At 37.9% G+C, this 21,125-nt stretch overlaps 1 protein-coding gene and 1 long non-coding RNA gene across 3 annotated transcripts; one reads left to right on the forward strand and one right to left on the reverse strand.

Annotated features, from left to right (window-relative positions):
* The first annotated feature begins 11,444 nt into the window (after positions 1-11,444).
* LOC139965761 (tubulin beta-4B chain-like) lies at positions 11,445-15,529 on the forward strand. Its single transcript, XM_071968446.1, has 2 exons — positions 11,445-11,862; positions 13,578-15,529. Exons 1-2 carry the CDS (start codon positions 11,806-11,808, stop codon positions 14,862-14,864), a joined length of 1,344 nt encoding a protein of 447 aa, XP_071824547.1. The 5' UTR covers positions 11,445-11,805; the 3' UTR covers positions 14,865-15,529.
* Positions 15,530-15,667: 138 nt separating this feature from the next.
* On the reverse strand, positions 15,668-21,055 carry LOC139965762 (uncharacterized). 2 transcript variants are annotated; one of them, XR_011792379.1, is made up of 4 exons: positions 19,456-21,055; positions 18,906-19,011; positions 17,661-17,789; positions 15,668-17,440 (listed from the first exon to the last, which is right to left on the reverse strand). It is a non-coding gene; the product is annotated as an uncharacterized lncRNA (long non-coding RNA). The 2 variants fall into 2 exon arrangements; XR_011792378.1 differs by having other exon boundaries at positions 18,906-19,016.
* Positions 21,056-21,125: the final 70 nt, after the last annotated feature.

Raw genomic sequence — 21,125 nt, forward strand, 5'->3', positions numbered from 1 at the left:
ATTTACCATGTAGTTGGGTAAATTATTTTACCCATTATTGGTTAATCCATAAAGTTAGTTGGTCAATTTGTTGCCCAAGATTGGTCAATGAATGAAATTGTATTGGATTGTTTTTACTCAATGTTGGTTGATTGTTACAATTAGTTGGTTAATTTGATACCCAACATTGGTTAATGAATCAAATTTTATTTGAGTGATTTTACCCAATGTTGGTTGATTGATACAGTTAAATTGGGCAATTTGTTACCCAATATTGGTGGATGAATGAAAAGTACACTAGGGTTTTAAAATATTAACACATAAAATAGTATTAAATTCTCATTTTATTGATGAAAACAGCTTCAAAAAGCTTCACTAGAACTAACAACACATAAAATGGTTTCACAAAATTTAGCAACATGGTATTGTTGATTGCAGTAATCTATTAACTTACTTTATATCATATTGTGTCAATATGTTCATCATGAAAATGTATCAATATATGCTTTGCAAATTTGCTTTAGGACTTGGAACATGAATATTGACTTACAAGTTCATCATGAAACTACAAGTTATTCTCTTCATGGATAGAATTAACCTTAACATACACAACATTGTTTGGTTCTTGCCCACTGACCAATTTGTAACAAGTGTTGTTTACAGCTGAGCCCTTTTTAGCAGTTATAGGTGATTGCTTTCATTACACACTCCATTAAGTGCTAAGAAATTTGAGCACAGAAGCAAGAAGTTCAACAGGAAATGGCAAGTCCTCATAATTATATCATGATAATTATATAGATATAACGAGTAGTGGAAACAAATATGGCTCAATGTTAGAAAAGGAGGACTATTTATGATATATCAATGGTTAAATCCCAACATAAGCAGTCTTGTGCAGCTATAACATATTCTTCTTTTTTAAACATATTACCTATACAATGCAAACTGACTTGAATGGAACACACATGGTATCACACAAACAAACCTCTCATATGTCTTTAATGTCTCAATTGTTGTAATTTGAGCACAATTTGTAAGTATAATGATATGAAATTTACAGAAATAAAAGGAAAGGTCAATGATGGTGCAGGTTTACCTAATTCTTCAAGCCAATGCACATTGTAAACATATCTAAGATCACAGGCACCTAGGAATTTTCACACATATCAAATATGAATCCCTAACCAGTTCTCATTATAAAACTTATTTTAATGTTAAACATTGCATATAGCATGAAACAGCATGACAATCACAAAACTGTTTGAAATCTAGCCCTTGTAGTTAAAGTGTAAATTTCTGTTTGCCTGTATCCCTTCTCAAGAATAGTCAGATCTGTACATTTGTCTTAAAAAAAGACCCTCAACTCTGTCATAAGTAGGATCAAACAACATCAATGTGTACATGTTATCGAAAAAATGATAGGATGAATTTTATAAGCAAACGTATACAAACATTTCAAGTCATATGTAAGTAAAGTTTCACATAAAGACACATACAGTCAGTGCATGTTTATGAAAAATGATAACATGCAAAGAAGTAAAAGAATTTTAAGTTACAAAAACCAACTTAATTATTGAACCAATGAAATGAGTAAAAGCAGCAAGGTTCGGATCCAAGAAGTAAGTCATAACTTTTTTTTTGAAGAAAAACTGTAACAAACAGATTAAACTATCCAGTACACTGAAAAGTCATTGCTTGGAAGAAATAAATGCCATAAGATCTCTGATGCTGCTTGAAATGTTTGCGTCCAAGAATTCGTATATGAAGGTTTGAAGAAACTTCCATGTCAGCTTGCAATGTTGCTGGAATTCAATATCGAAAATATACACTGCCTTATGCATTAAAGACTCGCCCCAAACCGAGTGCGGCCATCTGAAAAATTAACTTTAGTTGCTTGCAAGTGACATGTTGTTCGTGTCGCTACAAAATGCAGACAGTACAGTAATAAAACGTGATACGTTTTTATCTTTAGCTGGACCTGAGATGTCCATCGCTGTATCGTTTATACACTGCTGTGGGTAATGACCACAGCTGTATGTACTGACTGTATACTAGTGTCTAATTACCGACGGTAGCGAGCTGTGTGTGTATTTTCTGGGATCGATGGTGGTTCCTAACACTTCTGTTACACCTCATTCGAAACTAGGCCAGATTACCGGCATTAGACGTTTCTTTTTGCGCGAGTCTTCACACCCTTTAAAGCAAACACCTATTGCTTTCAGTAGGGATGGTTGTGGCAGAGCATGTCTCTTGAGAATAACATAGGCCTGGGATGGTGTTAGGTGGGTGCCTCTGCACACTTCAAAGGGCTGTGGCGTCATGTCCACATCGATAGTCCTTTGCGTATTCTTCTATGGCAACATCCTCCTACAGGTATAAAAGAAAAGGTACCATTTATTCCTGATTGTGACTGTAATTTATTCCTATCTGTGACAGGGACATTTCAAATCAAAGAAAATGCAATGCAGGATGTGACACCTTTTTACTAAGTAGTACTAACCTTAGTTAGACAGGACAAGAAAGAATGTAACTGCTGAGCACACACAGCTACTGTAACAGCATCTCTGACCAGATTCCAGATTAGACAAATTATGAGAACCTGGAATTTCCGTCACATGAAGCACAAGATATTTTCTCTCATAATAGGTGTAAATTCACATTCATAAAATAAGTGACTTTGCAACTTTAAACAGATTGAGAATAACCTTTTGGCCATGATCCCATTTTAGTATTAATTTCATGTAGCAACTTTGAACATTCATACATTACAGTAATCTTACTAGTTTTTCCTCAACCAAATACTTAGACTCTGCAGTGAAGGTCAAGCGAGACATCAACATGCATAACAGTTTTGGTATGACACGGCTGGGATTGGAAATTGAAATATATCAATGAAAAATTACCAAACAATTTTTTTATTATGCCACACAACTTGGTTAACCAAACCAAGAGGTCATCAAAAGTTCATTATGGTTTAAAATTGTGGATAAATGCATACACCTAGCCTTAGCATAGGCCCCTTTAAGTTTTATCACTCAATTCATTTATACCTGAAAAAAGAAAATGATAGAAGGAGACATATTTTTACATGTCAATATCTTGTCTTTCTGATCACATAGTCTCGGGCCTACAGATACGCCTACTGTACTAGTTTTGTGGAAATTTTGCAGACGTAGGATCTACACTTAAACCATAAATTTTTGAATATTGTGACCCCCAATAAAAATAAACATTTGTAATACTATGGCGAGGTATAAATTAGTAGTTTCTTGTCCTGCCTACATCCTTTTGCCCACTGGGTCAATTTCCTTCCCTTTTTTAATTTTCAAATTTGAACAACCAATTTACCCAAATTTTTACCACACTCTCTGTAGGTTAATTGCCTTCACCCTCACTTTTCTGAACAGTTAGGACGAGAAACTATTTTATTTATACAAATGTGATCAATATAACCCAGGCAATACTAGCATTTATTTAAGTTATATTTGTAATATATGACACAACTATATTTGTAATAGTACTGTAGGCCTAAGTAATATATGACACTCAAACTAAGTTTTCCAAAACAATTTCCTGCAAGCTAGTATGAAGTGGACTAAGTTAGGCCTATCCTTAGTGACATCTTAATAGTTTTCTTAACTTTGCTCTGAAAACTGACAAATGTGAGACTAGGACTGTCAAGTGTCATCAACATTACTTATCCCACGCCAAACACAAGCATAACGCTATACCTCCGTAGCCTAACGTACACACAAAGCGCGCTCTATCTTGTGCAGCAGAGTTAGGCCTGGCCTACGCACGGGCTAGTCTGGGCTACGAACACAATATATACTGTTGACCTAACGTTTGGTTATTTCCAAGTCTGTAGATGGACACATCCTAACGTTAGGCTAGGCCAAGTAATACTAGCCAATCCGTTTGGGGGTATGAATACATTATACTATACCTTCAAATGATTCCTTCAAGTCTTCTACCCCCAACTTCGTTGAAAGTGTCAACACATCACCATCATCAACCGGCGACGAGAAAGACATAATTCAAAATATACTCATGAATATACTCAAGAATATTCTATTGCAATTCGATCGTATGTACCGTATCTAGTAGAAGTGTGCTGTTATCACGTCGCAGCGCGCAACATGCCTTCACTAGTACGCCAGCGTAGTTATTATACGGATGTACGTACGCAATGATCACATTGCAGTGCGAATTGTACGACAATATTTTGGCGGGAACATTGCCCAGACGTTGGGCAAATGGACTCGTATATATACAGGATAAACGTTGGATAAATGTTTCCAACACCATTTTACCCATAATGGTTAAAGAATTAACCAACAATTCCTTAAAACATCTCTACCCAACAAATTTTTGCCCAACGTTTTAAGAGTGCAGACCCGATTACAATGCTTAAAGTGCTTGTCCAAAACATTCTTAAACCCATTCACATAACTTGCAAGTACAACTTTCTCAGGCAAACCGTTCCACTCATTCACAACCCTAGTAGAAAAACAGTTATGCCGAATACTAATCCTACTTTGAGACTTTTGGAGTTTAAGACAATGACCTCTGGTACAACTACTATTAGCAAACATGAAAAAGTCAGTGAAGGATAAATTGTCAAAACCATACACAATCTTGTAAACCTGAATCAAGTCATGACCACGTAACCTTATAAGCTCCAATGTGGTGAGATTCAACAGTGTAACCGCCTATGATAAGGAACATGTTCCTTAAGAATGTATTCTTTATGGAACTAATCATCCTAGTAGGGCCCTCCTCTGGACCTTTTCAATTACTTCCTTATCCTTTAGCAAAATATGGGTTCCAAGCCTGCACAGCATACTCCAGATGAGGCCTAACCACTGCAACTGCTTATAAAGCCTAACTATATGTCCTCTTTCAGAACGCAGAGCATGCAGAATAGCCTACCACATGTCACAGGACACAGACAGTGAAACAATAACAGCCATCCCCGACATTCCATCAGCCATCGAAAGATTAAACCAACTAAGGGATAAATTCCTAGACAGAGTCGCAGTTCCTACACCAATTCACCAAGAATCAGCTGAAACAAACACCGTTCGTCCTTGATGCAAGTCCACTCACCGGCCTGGATCTGGAAATTTGGGACCCCCAACTCTCAGAAGTCATTTAATTCCTTCACAAAAACCAGCCAAAAGTTTCCAGCTACATCACCTTCAAATCGTATCCTCTGTGACGTCCGTCCGAACCATCCGAAGAACCAATCATCCCGTTCATGTACCTTTCCTCCTTGTCAGCGTCCTGTCATGTTTCTCCGACCCGGCCCACAAAGTTCATATTTCCATAATCTCAAAATTTACAGTTCTCTCAAACCTTGGAGTCTAATTTTTACCGGCCAGGGGCTTTCGCCCCTGGCTTGCTGAAGCACCTTACGGTGGAAACAGCGTAATACTAGACATAAGTAAGTAAGCCTCTTTCAGAAAAGTGAAGTTCCTCTTGATCATACCTAAAACCCTATTACCTCTTTTAGCAGCTTCAGGACAATATTTAGAAGGTTGCAGAGATGAGTCAATGTAGATACCTATAGGTCTCTTTCAACAAAGACCTCCTGTTACTCCATACCATTAAGATTATAGGTATACTTTTGGTTACTATACTACCAATATGACATCACCTTGCATATATCAATGTTAAAAGGCATTTGCCGTCCCCGAGACCAGGAAAAAACTTTATTCAAAATCCGTTTGAAATTTCTCAGAATCGCTTTTGGAAGAGACCTCAGAATACAATTTGGTGTCATCAGCAAACTTTTTAGCTGTGCACAAAATATCTCCGTCGATGTCATTTATATAGGCAACAAACAACGGACCCAAAGTAGACCCCACTAGTAACGTCCTGCCAAGAAAAAGCGCAGCCTTTAATTACCACCCTCTGTTTCATATTACCATGGAGGTATAGCTCCATGCTATTACCAAGCCAATTCTCGATCCAAGAGAGAAAATTCCCATTGACACCCATACATACTCTTCAGCCTAAGTGAAAGACGCTGGTGGGGAACTTTATCAAAGGCCTTCTGAAAATCCAGAAACACAACATCTACAGACTTCTGCCTATATTTAGTCAGCTTGTTAGCCTACTTCCATAAACTCAAGAATATTAGTGAGACAAGACCTTTTTTGACTAAAGCCATGTTGAGACTCTCTGATCAAAGACTTACTGCTGAAGTCACTGACCATAGACTTTTTAACAATAGACTTCATGACCTTACAAACAACACTAGTGATACTAGCGGGCCTATAATACAGTGCTTAGACTTATCACCCTTCTTGGAAATTGGGGTAATATTGGCACATCTCCAGTCCTTAGGAACACAACTAGGGATGCACCGGATATCCGGTCCGGCCGGACTATCCGGCCGGATAGTGAGCAATTATCCGGTTCCGGCCGGATATTTTTCAAAATCCGGCCGGATCTTTTTCAAAATCTGGCCAGATCTTTTTCAAAATCTGGCCTGAATTATTCATTTAAAAGGTGTTGGTATTAACTTAAATCAATGTAAACTATTTCCAAAAATTAATAAAAACATTCAAAGTAAGGAAAAATTAGGTTTAACATGTTTAATTTAATTTTCTCAATGGTCTGACGAACTTATTTTATTAAAGAATGTAGAATACACCACTTCAAGTCATATTTAATCTCATAAATGGGGTCTTAATTTCACCTTAATATGCGTATACCTCACCTAAGATTTGCTCCTTGTTTCATACTTCTACTTCTTATTAATGGTTTTCTTTTGTGTAATGAAAAAATCCGGTTCCGGTTCCGGATTTTATCCGGCCGGATTTCATGTACTTTCCGGCAAAATCCGGTTCCAGCCGGATCCAAAAATTTGGATCCGGTGCATCCCTAAACATAACCTTCATTCATAAATTTACTAAAACCCAATGAGAATGGAACGCAGAAATGGTGTGCAAAAGTCTTCAACAAATACGGATGGATTGCATCAGGTCCAGAAGCTTTAGAACAGTGGCGTAGGAAGGTACTTCTGAGTGGGGGGGGGGGGGGGGGGCTGAAGACTGATGGCCGGCCTGGGGAGGGGTCTAAGGGGAGGGGGCATTTCCAGGTGGCCTCAGATGCAATTTGGTGCAATATAGCACACTTCAACACCCACTCCATTTTGTAAATAATTTTGCATTTTCACCTGGCCTTAGATGCAATTTGGTGCTCCAAATGAGATTTTTTTCTCATTTGGAAATGAAAAAGGGGTTTTCTGACTTGCGAAGCGGGGGGGGGGGGGGGGCGGAATGATACTTCCGCCCCCCCCCCCCATAATTTTTCGCTGGGGGGGGGCTGGCGCCACTCCCATCCCCCCGGTTCCTACGCCCCTTGCTTTAGAAACATTTAGACGACAAAACATCATGTCAAAATTTTAATCTCCACACAGTATACATGTAGGCGTAGGAGCCTCATTTGATTTGGAGGGGGGGGGGGGCTGTAACGACTTGCCCGAAAAATATAACCAAAATTTTTTCGCGCGCTCCGTGCGCGTTCCACATGTTAATGTGCATATCATATAGGCATCCATCAGTTATTACATCCTGCCAATAACATAAAACCATTTTCCGTGTTATTACCCTTCCATATTGGTTAGAATTATTCGGGAAGTCGTTACAACAATAATGATAATAATAATAATATAAGTTTAACCATTGAAAAACACATTGCAAATTCTTCATCTTTCACTAGGTGCCAGTGGCGGAGCTAGGGGGTATTGGTCGGGGGGCGGGGGAGAATAGTTTGTAGGGGCGCTTTTGACACTATCTAAGCGAAGCGCCACCACAGGTTGGCGCGGAGCGTACAGAAATTTTTTGAGTAAAGTTACTCCCTAGATCGCCGGAAATGACCCTTTCCGGGCCTTGCTAATTTGCAGATAAACGAAGAATAAATAGGTGTCATCGCCATTTGTCAGAAAATTGCACCAACAAAATGTGACAAATGTCAATAGGTATTTGAGAGCGCAATAAAAAAGTCAATAATCGCGAATAAGTAAAAAGTGGTAATAAGCTGAAAGGGCGCCAGCAGTCCATTTGAGTCCGTCAGGGGGCATCCGCCCCTTTGACTGTATGGACGCTCCGCCACTGGTAGGTGCACGCAAAATTCTCAGCATATTGCCCAAATTTTCACCCCAAAAAATGGGGAAAAAATGCAAATTATTATTCTTTCAGTAGGTGCCCGAAAAAATTCTCAGCATATTGCCCGAATTTTCACCAAAATATTGAAAAACACATTGCAAATTATTATTCTTTCAGTAGATGCCCGAATAATTCTCAGCATATTGCCGAATTTTCACCCCAAAAAATGAAAAACACATTGCAAATTATTAATCTTCCAGTAGGTGCCCGAAAAATTCTAAGCATATTGCCCGAATTTTCACCAAAAAAATTGGTTGGGGGCAGCGGCCCCCCAGCCCCGCCCCCCCCCCGCCTCCTACGCCTATGCACATATACAATTAATCGACTGTTCGAGGAGGAAAACTACGCAATGTCAAAGGGAAAAGTAGAAATTTCGACAAAACAGCCAATATCGAGATAAAATAGTCCGCCTTTAATAAGCCCCATCGAAACCCCGATATATATTAAAGAATTTAAAAATTCGATCAATTAATACAATACCGCACAAAGAAATCGGCCCGGGTTAGCCATGCCAACAATTGTCTACTTTCGATCCATCAGCAGGTGTCTGGACCTCATTGTGTTGTAAAGCACATCTGTATTGAAAATTGTGATCTCAACCGTGCACGTATGGCAAGCCGTTTTAACATTTACCTCTCTATTCTACTTAAGTAGAATTAATCCCACTTAAGTAGAATACAATTAAGCTTAAGTGAAATGAATTGCACTTAAGTAGAATTGCATTTTACTTAAGTTTAATTGTATTCCACTTAAGTAAAATTACCACTTTCTTTTAAGCTTAAGTTAAATTCAATTTCACTTAAGCTTAATTGTATTCTCCTTAAGTAAAAAACAATTCTACTTCAGTAAAATTTAATTTAGCTTAAGTAAAAGTGTCATTCTTTTTCACTTAAGCTAAATGCATTTTACTTAAGTAAAATTGTATTTTACTTAAGTAGAATACAATTAAGCTTAAGTGAAATTGAATTTAACTTTAGCTAAATTGTATTCTACTTAAGTAGAATTGTATTTTACTTAAGTAGAATACAATTGCATTTTACTTAAGTAAAATTCAATTCTACTTAAGTAAAATACAATTTAGCTTAAGTGGAATTGAAGGATACGGCAAGCCGTTATAACATTTACCTCGTGCGGAGAAGTGGTTGGTCTGGGGGCAATGTTTACATGCATGGTACAATGCCTTGTGATACTTCTACTACTAGTACCACTGATTGGTGGTATGTCGTGTTGTAGTCGTTCCCTTGCCCTCAAAAGTGTTTTTCCAACTGCATCAGCAACAGTTTGCAACGATTTATTGGCTGGCTGCATTTACCAAATGTCTAACGTTCAGACTCAGTGATAAACAAAGCTTTGCTTCATTTGCTAAGTATGGTGTTATGTTCGTATATACACAACGAAAGCTGCATAAGTATCGCAGAATGGGGAATGGCCGCAAATGGTTACGTAACTAGTACGTCTTGAACGTAACTCTATAGGTCTCGCAGCACAATTAATTGTTCCATTGACTTACACACTAATCTCATCACTTTCAAGACCTGCCAAAGCATAGATAGAAGTTTTCATCTGGTATATCCTACCTACCACATGATAGCTGATGTGTTCTAGTGGCCTATCATGGCACTTGCAAACTTCCCGATCATGACCGTTTAGATTATGAGCTAGAAGAGGAGCAAGTTTATCACACTGAACCCTTCCATATGCTCGTTCGTAGTAATATCAACATTTAACCAAGGATTTTTAAAATGGTTTATATCACCTTCGATCCTCCCTATTTTCACACCATCTGTACTTAAAATTATGCTCTTTCATATAAAGGCAGAAAAAAACGATGACAGTAAATGATAACATGCTTAAGGAAGCTTTACGTTAGGTACTTTTACCTCTTTTCTGACAATGGTAAACCTATTGAGCGGATGAACACGTGGTGAGGTACCTAAAATAGTATACAGAGTCGGACTTCGCGGCAAGTACAGTGACGCAATGAGTAGCATATACTGATTGACCAATCACATTTTACTAAAGCTAAATTGCATTTTACTTAAGTGAAATAGATTGACCAATCACATTTCACTTAAGCGTAATTCTATTTCACTTAAGTAAAATGCAATTTAGCTTAAGTGAAATTGAAAAGCCATTTTGCTTAAGTAGAATAGCATTTTACTTAAGTAGAATTGAATTTTACTTAAGCAGAATTGCATTTTACTTAAGTAGAATTGAATTTTACTTAAGCAGAATTGTATTTTACTTAAGTAGAATTGTATTTTACTTAAGTAAAATACGATGTAGACAAAAACCGTTTGAACTTAAGCTAATATGAATTCCACTTAAGTGGAATACAATTAAGCTTAAGTAAAATGCAATTTTACTTAAGTGCAATTCATTTCACTTAAGCTTAATTGTTTTCTACTTAAAGTAGAATTAATTCTACTTAAAGCAGCATTTTGCGTTGAGTCGCTTTTTTCCACCTTTTTAACATGTGCATCGATTTTTTTACATGTATCAATCATAAAACAGCAAACTAAGATACCATCCAAGTTTCATCCTGCCAAGAGCGTTAATTAGCGAGTAATTAACGATTTATATCGATAACGAGTAAAAGTGTCCTCGACAAAGTTTTCATATCTCCAAATCCACTAGTTTGAATTCCACCAATCAGTGAATAGTATGTTTATTCATGAGCATTTTGCGTTTGGTCTCCGTTTTCTACTTTTTTGACATGTCCATCGAGATTTTTACATACATCAAATCACAAAACAGCAAATTAAGATATTAGCCAAGTTTTTCCCTGCCAAAAACGTTAATTGGCGAGTATTCCACATACAAAATTAATCGCATTCAGTTCCCAAACCCACTAGTTTGAATTCAACCAATCAGAGATGCAGGTTTAGTTATGAGCCGTTGCTAAATATAGATTCAAGACTTTGCGTTGGTACAACTCCCTGGTACAAATGCCATATAGACTGTACACAAATCAAGCGTGGTGTTATATTACATATCTGTCAATGACGTTCGTAGTGTTTAAATATTCATATTATGGGCGAGGTTTATTGGGTTCCCAACGGAAAATATCTTGGAGAACAACACAGTTGAAAGTTGCAATTTTTCGACTTTTATGCCACCATTTGAAGTAAAATATAAATAGATAAGCTAGTTATGTATGTCGTTATGGCATAGTGGAGTCAGTGAGGTTGAGAAATATCATAGTCGAGGACGCAAAATGCTGCTTTAAGTAGAATAGAGAGGTAAATGTTAAAACGGCTTGCCATATGCACGCCATACATGCGCTGATTATACATGCAAATACTTGCGACATCATTCCATGGTAACTACCAAACAGATTTGCTGCCATTTATTTATTTAACCGCTATGGTTACTCTGGAACCGTTGGTCATTGGTTACCAAGCAGGCGAATTGTTCAAAGATTTTCTTAGTTACTTCTATTGTGTTATTTGTTGATCTAGAAGAATTTGAACTTTGAGCACTAAATCTTGCTTAACGGCAGAAATCGTTGCAGTAAAAGCGACTGTAACTAACACACGTTGTCATAACGAATGCTGCTTGTAAACCGGGTCTGAGGTAGTACCAATCGAATAAGACATAGCCTAGGCCTACTTTTCTAACAAGTTGAAGAATATTGAAAGCAGTGAAAATGCGGGAAATCGTACATATGCAAGCTGGACAATGCGGTAACCAGATTGGTGCCAAGGTAAGACAATTTAAGACGGGTCGATATGCTTTATACATTTTAAAATTTAAATTTGTTGGGTTTTTTTTAAGACCATATTCAGTCTTTTGTAGAACTTATACTATTTTTTTTTTTTTTAAACTTTTGGTTTGTACTTTATCGTGACGAAATGGAGATCATTGCTATTAAAACTGAAACATAAAATTAACCCTGCCAATTCATATAATTAAGAGAAATAACGTTGAAATTGTGAACTGCATACTGTACAATTTACATGTAATGTGTCGCATGAGCCATGAGGACTAGGTGTTTGCTTTTTTGTTGCAACATCGAAAAGGCAAATGGTTACAGTGGCATAGGATATGAAATGTGGAGGGCCAAATTCTGGTTTCCCGAGGGATATAGGGGCAACATATGCGAACCTTTATACAAGGGCCATGATGTCATCGAAGCCTATTACCAGTCTGGGGGTCTCCACCCCTCCCCCGTCCCTCCCACCAACAAGAAATAATAGTTTATAGGCATCCAATGGAGCATTGTTAGGCATATTCATACAAAGAGTTAGATCTATATAGTTATCAATTAAATATGTGAGACTAGTGGAACACTAGTAGTACTAGTACTAGTAATTGTTACTCAGAGTTTCACATGTGAAACTATGAGTAACAACTACTAGTGTTCCATTAGTCTCAACTAATTATCACCTACTGTATACTTCAATCTGACCACCCGACATAGAGCAGAGCTGCAACAAGATAGACGCCTACCAGACATATATGGCTATCGTGTTATAAGTACGCTGTAATTGTCAAACAATATCCTCAACTTGTTGTTTGCATTTCTTTACTAAGATAGTGAAACCCTAAGTCGTATGCTCTATAGCACACTGTCATTAATACATGTATATTCACAAACGATTTGGAGTTGGTTAGCATCATGTTTGATCTCTAGAGTAAGGCAAAATATGTCACCAAAACAGAACTAGCATTGTTCTATACAGTTGGCTAACACCTACAGTGGAATTACAACATTCCTTACAGGTTCCGAACCTCTGGACATGCAATCAGCATCCATAGCCTAGTGGTTAGGGTGTCCGCATATAAAGTGGGAGGCCCGGCTTTGAATCCCGGTGGAGGCTGGGAGTTTTTCACTGTTCTGGATTTTCTAACTCACTACAATTTCAATTATATGTATATATATATATATATATATATATATATATATATATATATATATATATATATATATGTATATATATAAATACTCTGAATTTCTAAAACTTCTGCTCAATTCAGCAGAAATCAGTAAGTCTTCGACTTTACAACCATGCCGACAATCTTCTCTATAAAGTAGTTTCAATTCCTCCTACTCCTTGTCACTTTCGGTGATCATGCCCTGAAGAAGAGCTAGTTTTGCACGAAAGCTCTGCAAAAACCAAACATTGGCTGTTTTACTTCCAATCACTTACCTACAGTAATATAATTATTGTATCTCACTCGAGATCCAGCCTTTCTCTAAATGCAGCATAGTTGTTTAACAGTTTTTCCGTTATTCCTATATACTAAGTTACGTCGCCGCATATAAAGCGGTAGGCCCGGGTTCTACTCCTGTTGCAGGCTGGTAGTTTTCTCACTGTTCTGGGCTTTTTGCAATTCATTGCAACTTTGAGCCTCTTCAAACTTTTCATAATTCTGTGGACTTTTCATAATTCTGTGGACTATTCTTTGTCTTTGCAGTTTTGGGAGGTGATTTGTGATGAGCATGGCATTGACCCCACTGGTACCTACCATGGTGACTCTGATCTTCAACTGGAGAGGATCAACGTCTACTACAATGAAGCCACAGGAGGGAAGTATGTACCTCGGGCTGTCCTGGTTGATCTGGAGCCAGGTACCATGGACTCTGTAAGGTCTGGACCATTTGGTCAAATTTTCAGACCAGACAACTTTGTATTTGGACAGAGTGGAGCAGGTAACAACTGGGCAAAGGGACATTACACAGAGGGTGCTGAACTCATTGACTCTGTTCTTGATGTAGTGAGAAAAGAAGCTGAAGGCTGTGATTGTCTTCAAGGTTTTCAGTTGACACATTCTCTTGGAGGTGGTACCGGGTCAGGTATGGGTACCCTCCTTGTAAGCAAGATTCGTGAAGAATACCCAGATCGCATGATGAACACCTTCAGTGTTGTACCATCACCCAAAGTATCAGACACAGTTGTAGAGCCATACAATGCCACACTTTCTGTTCACCAACTTGTTGAAAACACAGATGAAACCTATTGTATTGACAATGAAGCTCTCTATGACATCTGCTTCCGTACCCTGAAACTCACCACACCAACATATGGTGACCTCAACCATCTTGTCTCAGCTACCATGAGTGGTGTCACTACCTGTCTTAGATTCCCTGGACAGTTGAACGCTGATCTTAGAAAGCTTGCTGTCAACATGGTACCATTCCCACGTCTCCACTTCTTCATGCCAGGGTTTGCTCCTCTGACCAGTCGTGGTAGCCAACAATACCGGGCCCTCACTGTTCCAGAGCTGACACAACAAATGTTTGACGCCAAGAACATGATGGCAGCCTGCGATCCTCGTCATGGTCGCTACTTGACTGTTGCCACCATCTTCCGTGGTCGTATGTCCATGAAGGAAGTTGATGAGCAGATTTTAAATATCCAGAACAAGAACAGCAGTTACTTCGTGGAATGGATCCCCAACAATGTCAAGACCGCTGTTTGTGACATCCCACCACGTGGACTCAAAATGGCGTCCACTTTTATCGGTAACAGCACAGCCATTCAAGAGCTGTTCAAGCGTATCTCAGAGCAGTTCACTGCTATGTTCCGTCGTAAGGCTTTCTTGCATTGGTACACCGGTGAAGGCATGGACGAGATGGAGTTCACTGAAGCTGAGAGCAACATGAATGACTTGGTGTCTGAATACCAACAATACCAGGATGCAACAGCAGATGAGGAGGGAGAGTTTGAAGAGGAGGAGGAAGAGGAAGGAGAAGAAGTGTAATGCATATCCCTGTCAATAACTACATATATATATATATATTTATATATATATTTATATATGTAAATGACGGAGGCAGGTGGTCATTGGATTGGTGTCACCTTTAGGAAGTAGATTAGTAGAAGAATTTAGATAAGCGAATAATTTCTCAGTTGTAACAGTACCCTTAATCTTGATATGATATCTTGTCATTGAACAAAATCCACATGTAATAAATAGGCGTATTGATAATCTACAATATATCTGTCAGTATTCCTACCGTTGACAGTTGCTTCTCAGTTCGATACACGGTTTATGTTCTGATCAATTCATAACTCATCTTATCAGGAGTTTGTTCATGAATATTATATCCTATTGGAGAGAAAAGGAAACATATTTGTATGATATATATATATGCATAAAGTAAAAAACAAGTGATTTTTAATTTTGAAGAGTGTTGTGCAATAATGACGTAAAACTTGAAGCGAAACTTCAGTTTTTTATCAACTTGATAATATTTTGAGAATGAAACAAGGTAAAAATTGTAAACCATGCAGCCCCAAGAATGCATCGAAATATAAAGCAATACGATGTGCTGATTTAATATATATGACATCACAAATCATTGCATATCGTTTTTAATGTCAAATAAATTATTTCAAGTATCTTATACAAAATGTAAAGATAGATTGCTGACTAAAGAGTTTCTTTATTTTTACTTTGCTTATTCAGTTTTGGGGCATTTGGCGTGGAAATGGTTTGGGACATTGGGTAATTAGCCTATATTACATTTTCATATACTTAGCAGTCTGTATGCTATATGCCCAAAATGCATATTCTTCTTGATAATATTCTCCTTCATAATATTAAACTCCAACAGTCACAGAGGAAATAATATTTCTACAAAAAAAGTCTGAATTGTTAATGAAATTTTAATTACAGAGAAAAGTAAAAGAGATTATAATACAGAAAAGCATCTGAAGACCATTTGCTGTTCTATGACATCACAGGCCGCAACTGTGATTCACTCCGTACAGGGAAGAATCGAGGGGTTTAGCCCAAACAAAATAGGTTACATTGAATACCAAATCTTGAATCATAGGGGCGAGATATTAAGATGATGTTTTCAACTAACTGTGGAATATTTGTCATGACCTGCCACAGGGAATATCCCTTTTAGCAAGGTTCCATTTCCGATTCATTCATCACCGGAACTATAATACAAACTTCCTTTTGAACGGTCTGTGAAGTACGTTGTCACATCAGCACCCCCTGCCCGCCCCACCCATCCATCACCCCATCCGGTTTTCCATATAATATTAGATTTCAGCCACATGCTACTTTCCTATTCACTTACTCATTTACACTTGGAAAGTCCCATAAGAGCAACAAGTCTAGCGCCATGTCAACTCAGTTTCAGAAGATATTGACTGAAAGTAGATCCTGGGATGTCATCACCAAATTTTACTTACAGACTCAAACTCTTCATAACACCTGGTTTTCTACCATTAGGTCCTTTGATAGATGTAACCTTTGATCACACCTACAAACATCCTCTCTCTCGGAGAGATGAAGTGCAACTGACCTGAAATTTGCATAACTTTTACTGGAGACAAGCTTCACTACATTCCTAATAAAAGTTTAACCACGAGATCCCAGTGACATTCACCAATTTCACCCACTGAGATTTGAGAGAAAAAGCGGCAGAGATTAAAAGTTCCCTCTCCCACAGACACAAACCCCTTAAATTCTCAAAACTTGTTTGCTGATGAATTTCGAAAAACAAACTTCTGCAGCAGATTCAATTCTTATTCTAAATGCACTCTGACCACCAGGTGAGTTTACTGGAGAAATGCTGTTGCAATTGAAAGAAAGAAATTTATTTTCTGTGGCCCTTATGGTTTGAACGATTTACCGTAAAATCACTGCGACCGCCTATAATAGCATGCTCATTACACAAATGTAACCTATATATGTACTCCTATCGTCCACCTCTTTAACCCAATTCCACGGAGGAAACGTCTGTTCATTCATTGCAATGGAAGGAAATGACACTATTTCGCAGGCTACATCAGTAAGACCAAAAGAAAGATACTATTCAAGAGACCTAACATAGGTTAGCCATGAAAGTGAAAGTAATATAGGCCTAACGGTTGTAAACAAAACAGAGAGATTTGATTGGCGCTCGATCTGTTGGGCGGGGCTTGCAAATTTTGATTGAAGTTTGTAGACTCGTTAAGAAATCTTGCGAATTTTATTCAGCTCAAAATGAACATTGCATAGAACGGTGTCAGTTTTACTGAACTTTTAGGGCAGTAAGCTGGAAAGGTCGAAGTTTAAATTTGGCAAACACACGTTGAGAATTTAAAGAGGGTTACTTTATGACAATTAGAAAACCTCATACTGGATAAAAGGATTTGCAAACTCCTAATCCCATAAGAGGTAAATGACCCTTAAAATTTAAAGAGACTCTGTGACACTGTGAGCTAAGAAATCATTGACCATTCATAGCTACTTACATGTCTTATGTACAACAAGTTACAAGTAAAGTCTTCAACAGGTGGCAAACCATTAGGATTTTGCTCATTCTTGAATTGTGACTGAAAGATAAAAGAAATGGTTCATAGATTAAAAACAGACATCACAAGGTACTGTTAATTGTTAACTGCCTTGGATCATCTGATTGAAGTAGTGGCATCAAACTCATAAGGAATACACATTGCATACCAGATACACAATGGTAGTAGCATTGGGCAATAGAATGAAAGCCTGATCGTACTAAAGAGGTTGAAGTTCAAATTCCAATTCTTTGATGCTTACCAGTCAAAGGCTGTCATGCAGTGATGATGCTCTTGTAATTCTCAGTCCCCTTACTGACAGACAATTGACCTGACGTTGATTGGGACTTTGGGATTATTGATTGGTTGTTACCAAATCTCCCAGCAGTTACTGTAGGTAAAAGGCTAAAGGTTGAGAATCTTTTTGGCTTTCTTCCTGTGGGTAGGCCTATGTGAAATAACATCTATGGGAGCGAGATTATATTAAACACATCCTGGATATCCTCATAGTTAATCCATGATTATATGGCTATAAGGTGCTACTCAAAAATAGAATACTAAACTAGACAAGTTCTAAAAACAGTACTGTACATGCTTAAATGCAACATTTGGTAATATCTAACCACTTTTTTTCACAGCGCTGAAAGCGCTATATTTCACGGCAACTAGTGATCACATTGACAATAACTGAAACTGTTTACATAGAGTTACTCTACCCTAAAGGAAACTGACCTGAAACTGACCTGAATAGTAAAATACTATTCTCAAAATCTCTCACTCTGGTGTTTTATTTTTCAGTCTAGAGCTATTTTTTAACATTTTATCTTTGTTTTGTGATTTGCTCAGCCCATCAAGGACATTTTGTCCCAAAGGAGACTGTGTGTTTATGCTACTAGGTGGCAACACCTCTCAGTTCTAGTCAGATAGGTCCCCCCCCCCCGCCCACCCCACTCTAAACCACTACAAAGAGTTGCCTGACAGGTGTTGGTTTACAGCTTCAGCTACCATAGAATAACAATACTTGTCCATACTTTTCGGTGTATTTTGGCACTTAGTATCTTGATCTTATAATCCACCCAGAGATTAGTCAAAATTTTGGCTTTAAGTGGAACCCCACCTAGAATAAGTGATTTACTTGAAACCCTCTCAATTCATACCTACTTTCTTTACAGGGCCTCCGCTGCATTGCGCAAAATTTTTTACTTATTCTCACAAGAATATAAAGAAATTCTCAAGTGACCTCTACATAGCCACAGGAACAGTGATTCCTTTTTATGTGTTTATTATGCTGCCCCCAGTTCCCAACCCACTCCCTTATCACATATTGTCATTTTCTAATAAGTAACCAAGTGATATTTTTACTTTTATATTTTTACTTGACACTGCCTTGATATACCAGTCTATGTGAGATCATTCTCACCTTCTACATAAGTATGACAGACTCACTCACTATACACAACATAAACTATACAGTGTGTGGAATTGAATCCAACAATTCATAAAGTACCTGCATTTTTTGAGGTCATGTTCCTCCACAGGCTTACGTATGCTGTGTCCACCATTGTTCCAGTTTCCAGTTTCAGCATTAAAAACTTATGGGTTGGTACAGAGCCCTAAACTGGACAAAAATTAGACAGATGATATACGTGATTCATTGACGAAAATACTTCCATTATGGAAATGGAAAACTGGGTAACATAGAATAGCAAGTAATAAGTGGGAGAAAATTATGGAGAACATTATACAAGATGCACATTGTTCATAATAACTTTATCTGGGGTGGTGAGTTTGCAAAGTTTGAGCACAAATGGACTACAAGGGAAAATCTGGGTCTATATCTAGTCATCACATGGCGCTTATGAACACATTGTCTTTACAAGAGATGCTCAAACACATCCATTGTAAGCTCAGCAATACCAACATAGTTCACCAATATGCACAACATTGTAGTTTCTGATGAGAAAAGTATGCCTGAGCGTGTAATAAAAATTTCTTTCCTGTTTAAGCTGGTGGGCCTACATAGGATCCCGGTGGGATCCAATTTCAGTCACACTTACTTTGGACATTTCCATACAAATGCCTTGTGGTGGAAATTCACCCAGTTTGGTAAAAGCTGTTCTTCTCCTTATATTTCAGTTATCTGATCCAGTAGTTCCAAAGTACTATGAGATGGCACCATCCAAAAGTGTTTCCTTTTCTCCTTTTTCGTTGTTGTATAATCTGAAGTTAGTCACCAAGCTAACAACTCATCTGGAATGTCTTTCATTGGAACACCAGTTAATGGTCTATAATGAAGTCATGATTGCTTTAAGATTACCCCTACCATTCACACTTGCTGTTTAGAGTGATGGACACTAAAAAGCGAGACTATCACCTATAGAGAATATTCCTATGTAGACAATGTGAGAAAATTCAATGAGAGCTTTGCCACTTTAAACTCCTGTAGGCTGTAATGCCTCTTGTTACAAATTACAATTCTCATTATGGTGCCACATATTTGAATTTCTTTTGGAAACAGTTTGGCTGTATGATATCTGTTGATGGAATTGAACCACCTGCTGAATGAATTCTGCATCACCAGAACAGATTATATAATAACCTAACAATTTCCAAAACGAAAGAAATCAATTAAGTCTAGCACCTGGAACTTTAAAACTGATGTCCAATTTGGACTTGAATGCCATAAAACCAATTCATCCTTCGAAACAATTGCCCCACATAGGAAATGAAACTTCCGAGAACAATCAGCAGGGGAAAGAATGTTGAGAATATGATGAATCAGTCATGGATGTGGCATAGGCCTAAATCTCCACTTCTTGGAGTAAACATTGCATCCCACAGAAGCCCACAGATTTTGAGAAGACTTTATCAGGGGGAGAATAATCTAGTGCGACCTGTAAAAAATGTATTTTGCAGACAATGTCATTCACTGCATGGCCAATCACAAATTTGCAACGAATATTATAGGCCGTGGCTATTCTTACGACTAGTCGTAACAATTATTTATAAAATATTTTTACGACAAAGGCAAATTCGAGCGCAGTAAAGTAAATAAAGCAACTGCGCATGTAGTAGGGGTAACCCTAACCCTAACTTTAACCCTAAACCCCAATCCTAACCCTAACACTAACCCTAACCGGAAATTATTGTTACTCCTGGTCGTAAAAAATAATACTCCTGTCATTAAAATAACAACTGCGCATTAGTAGTCGGAAATTATTCTTACAAACAGTCGTAAGAATAGCCACTTTGAATATTATAACATGTATGATGTAGGCCTAGGCTGTGCAAATTCAATGAGTTTACACGGGTGGAGACCATTACATTTCAACATCTCAAACATAACCTATCGTTAGTCTTCAACCTACCAATTGTTAGGCCTTGTTTAGTACTAAGGGCCTACTACAGTTTACTTTCACTCAGTGTCCACCTGGAACTTGAAGGCACATGGACTTATTGTGAAGTAACGCACTAACTTAGGCCGACTTACTGTGTAAATCCGACCACATCTACTTACTGAAGTATTCCTGGTCTCCACAAAGTAACCGGGCACACCTAGTTGTATTGCCTTGTTGGCAATTACTAATGTTTTATGACGACGACACACTATACACGCTGAAACCGGATTCAGCATAGGTTAAATTACATGTAGGGGAGCAGACATTTTGTATATCCAGGAAATGCCTGTGATTGGCTGAAACCCTAAAGCTTTTCTGCAGAGGTCTAT

The sequence above is a fragment of the Apostichopus japonicus genome, chromosome 3, assembly GCF_037975245.1.
Source record: "Apostichopus japonicus isolate 1M-3 chromosome 3, ASM3797524v1, whole genome shotgun sequence".
Lineage (NCBI taxonomy): Eukaryota > Metazoa > Echinodermata > Holothuroidea > Aspidochirotida > Stichopodidae > Apostichopus > Apostichopus japonicus.

What these genes read in the sequence shown, in the direction of transcription:
- LOC139965761 (XM_071968446.1), top strand. Translation starts at nt 11,806, where the DNA reads ATGCGGGAAATCGTACATATGCAAGCTGGACAATGCGGTAACCAGATT. An exon ending in GTAACCAGATTGGTGCCAAG is followed by an intron (nt 11,863 to 13,577) that starts GTAAGACAATTT and finishes TTGTCTTTGCAG; the next exon opens with TTTTGGGAGGTGATTTGTGA.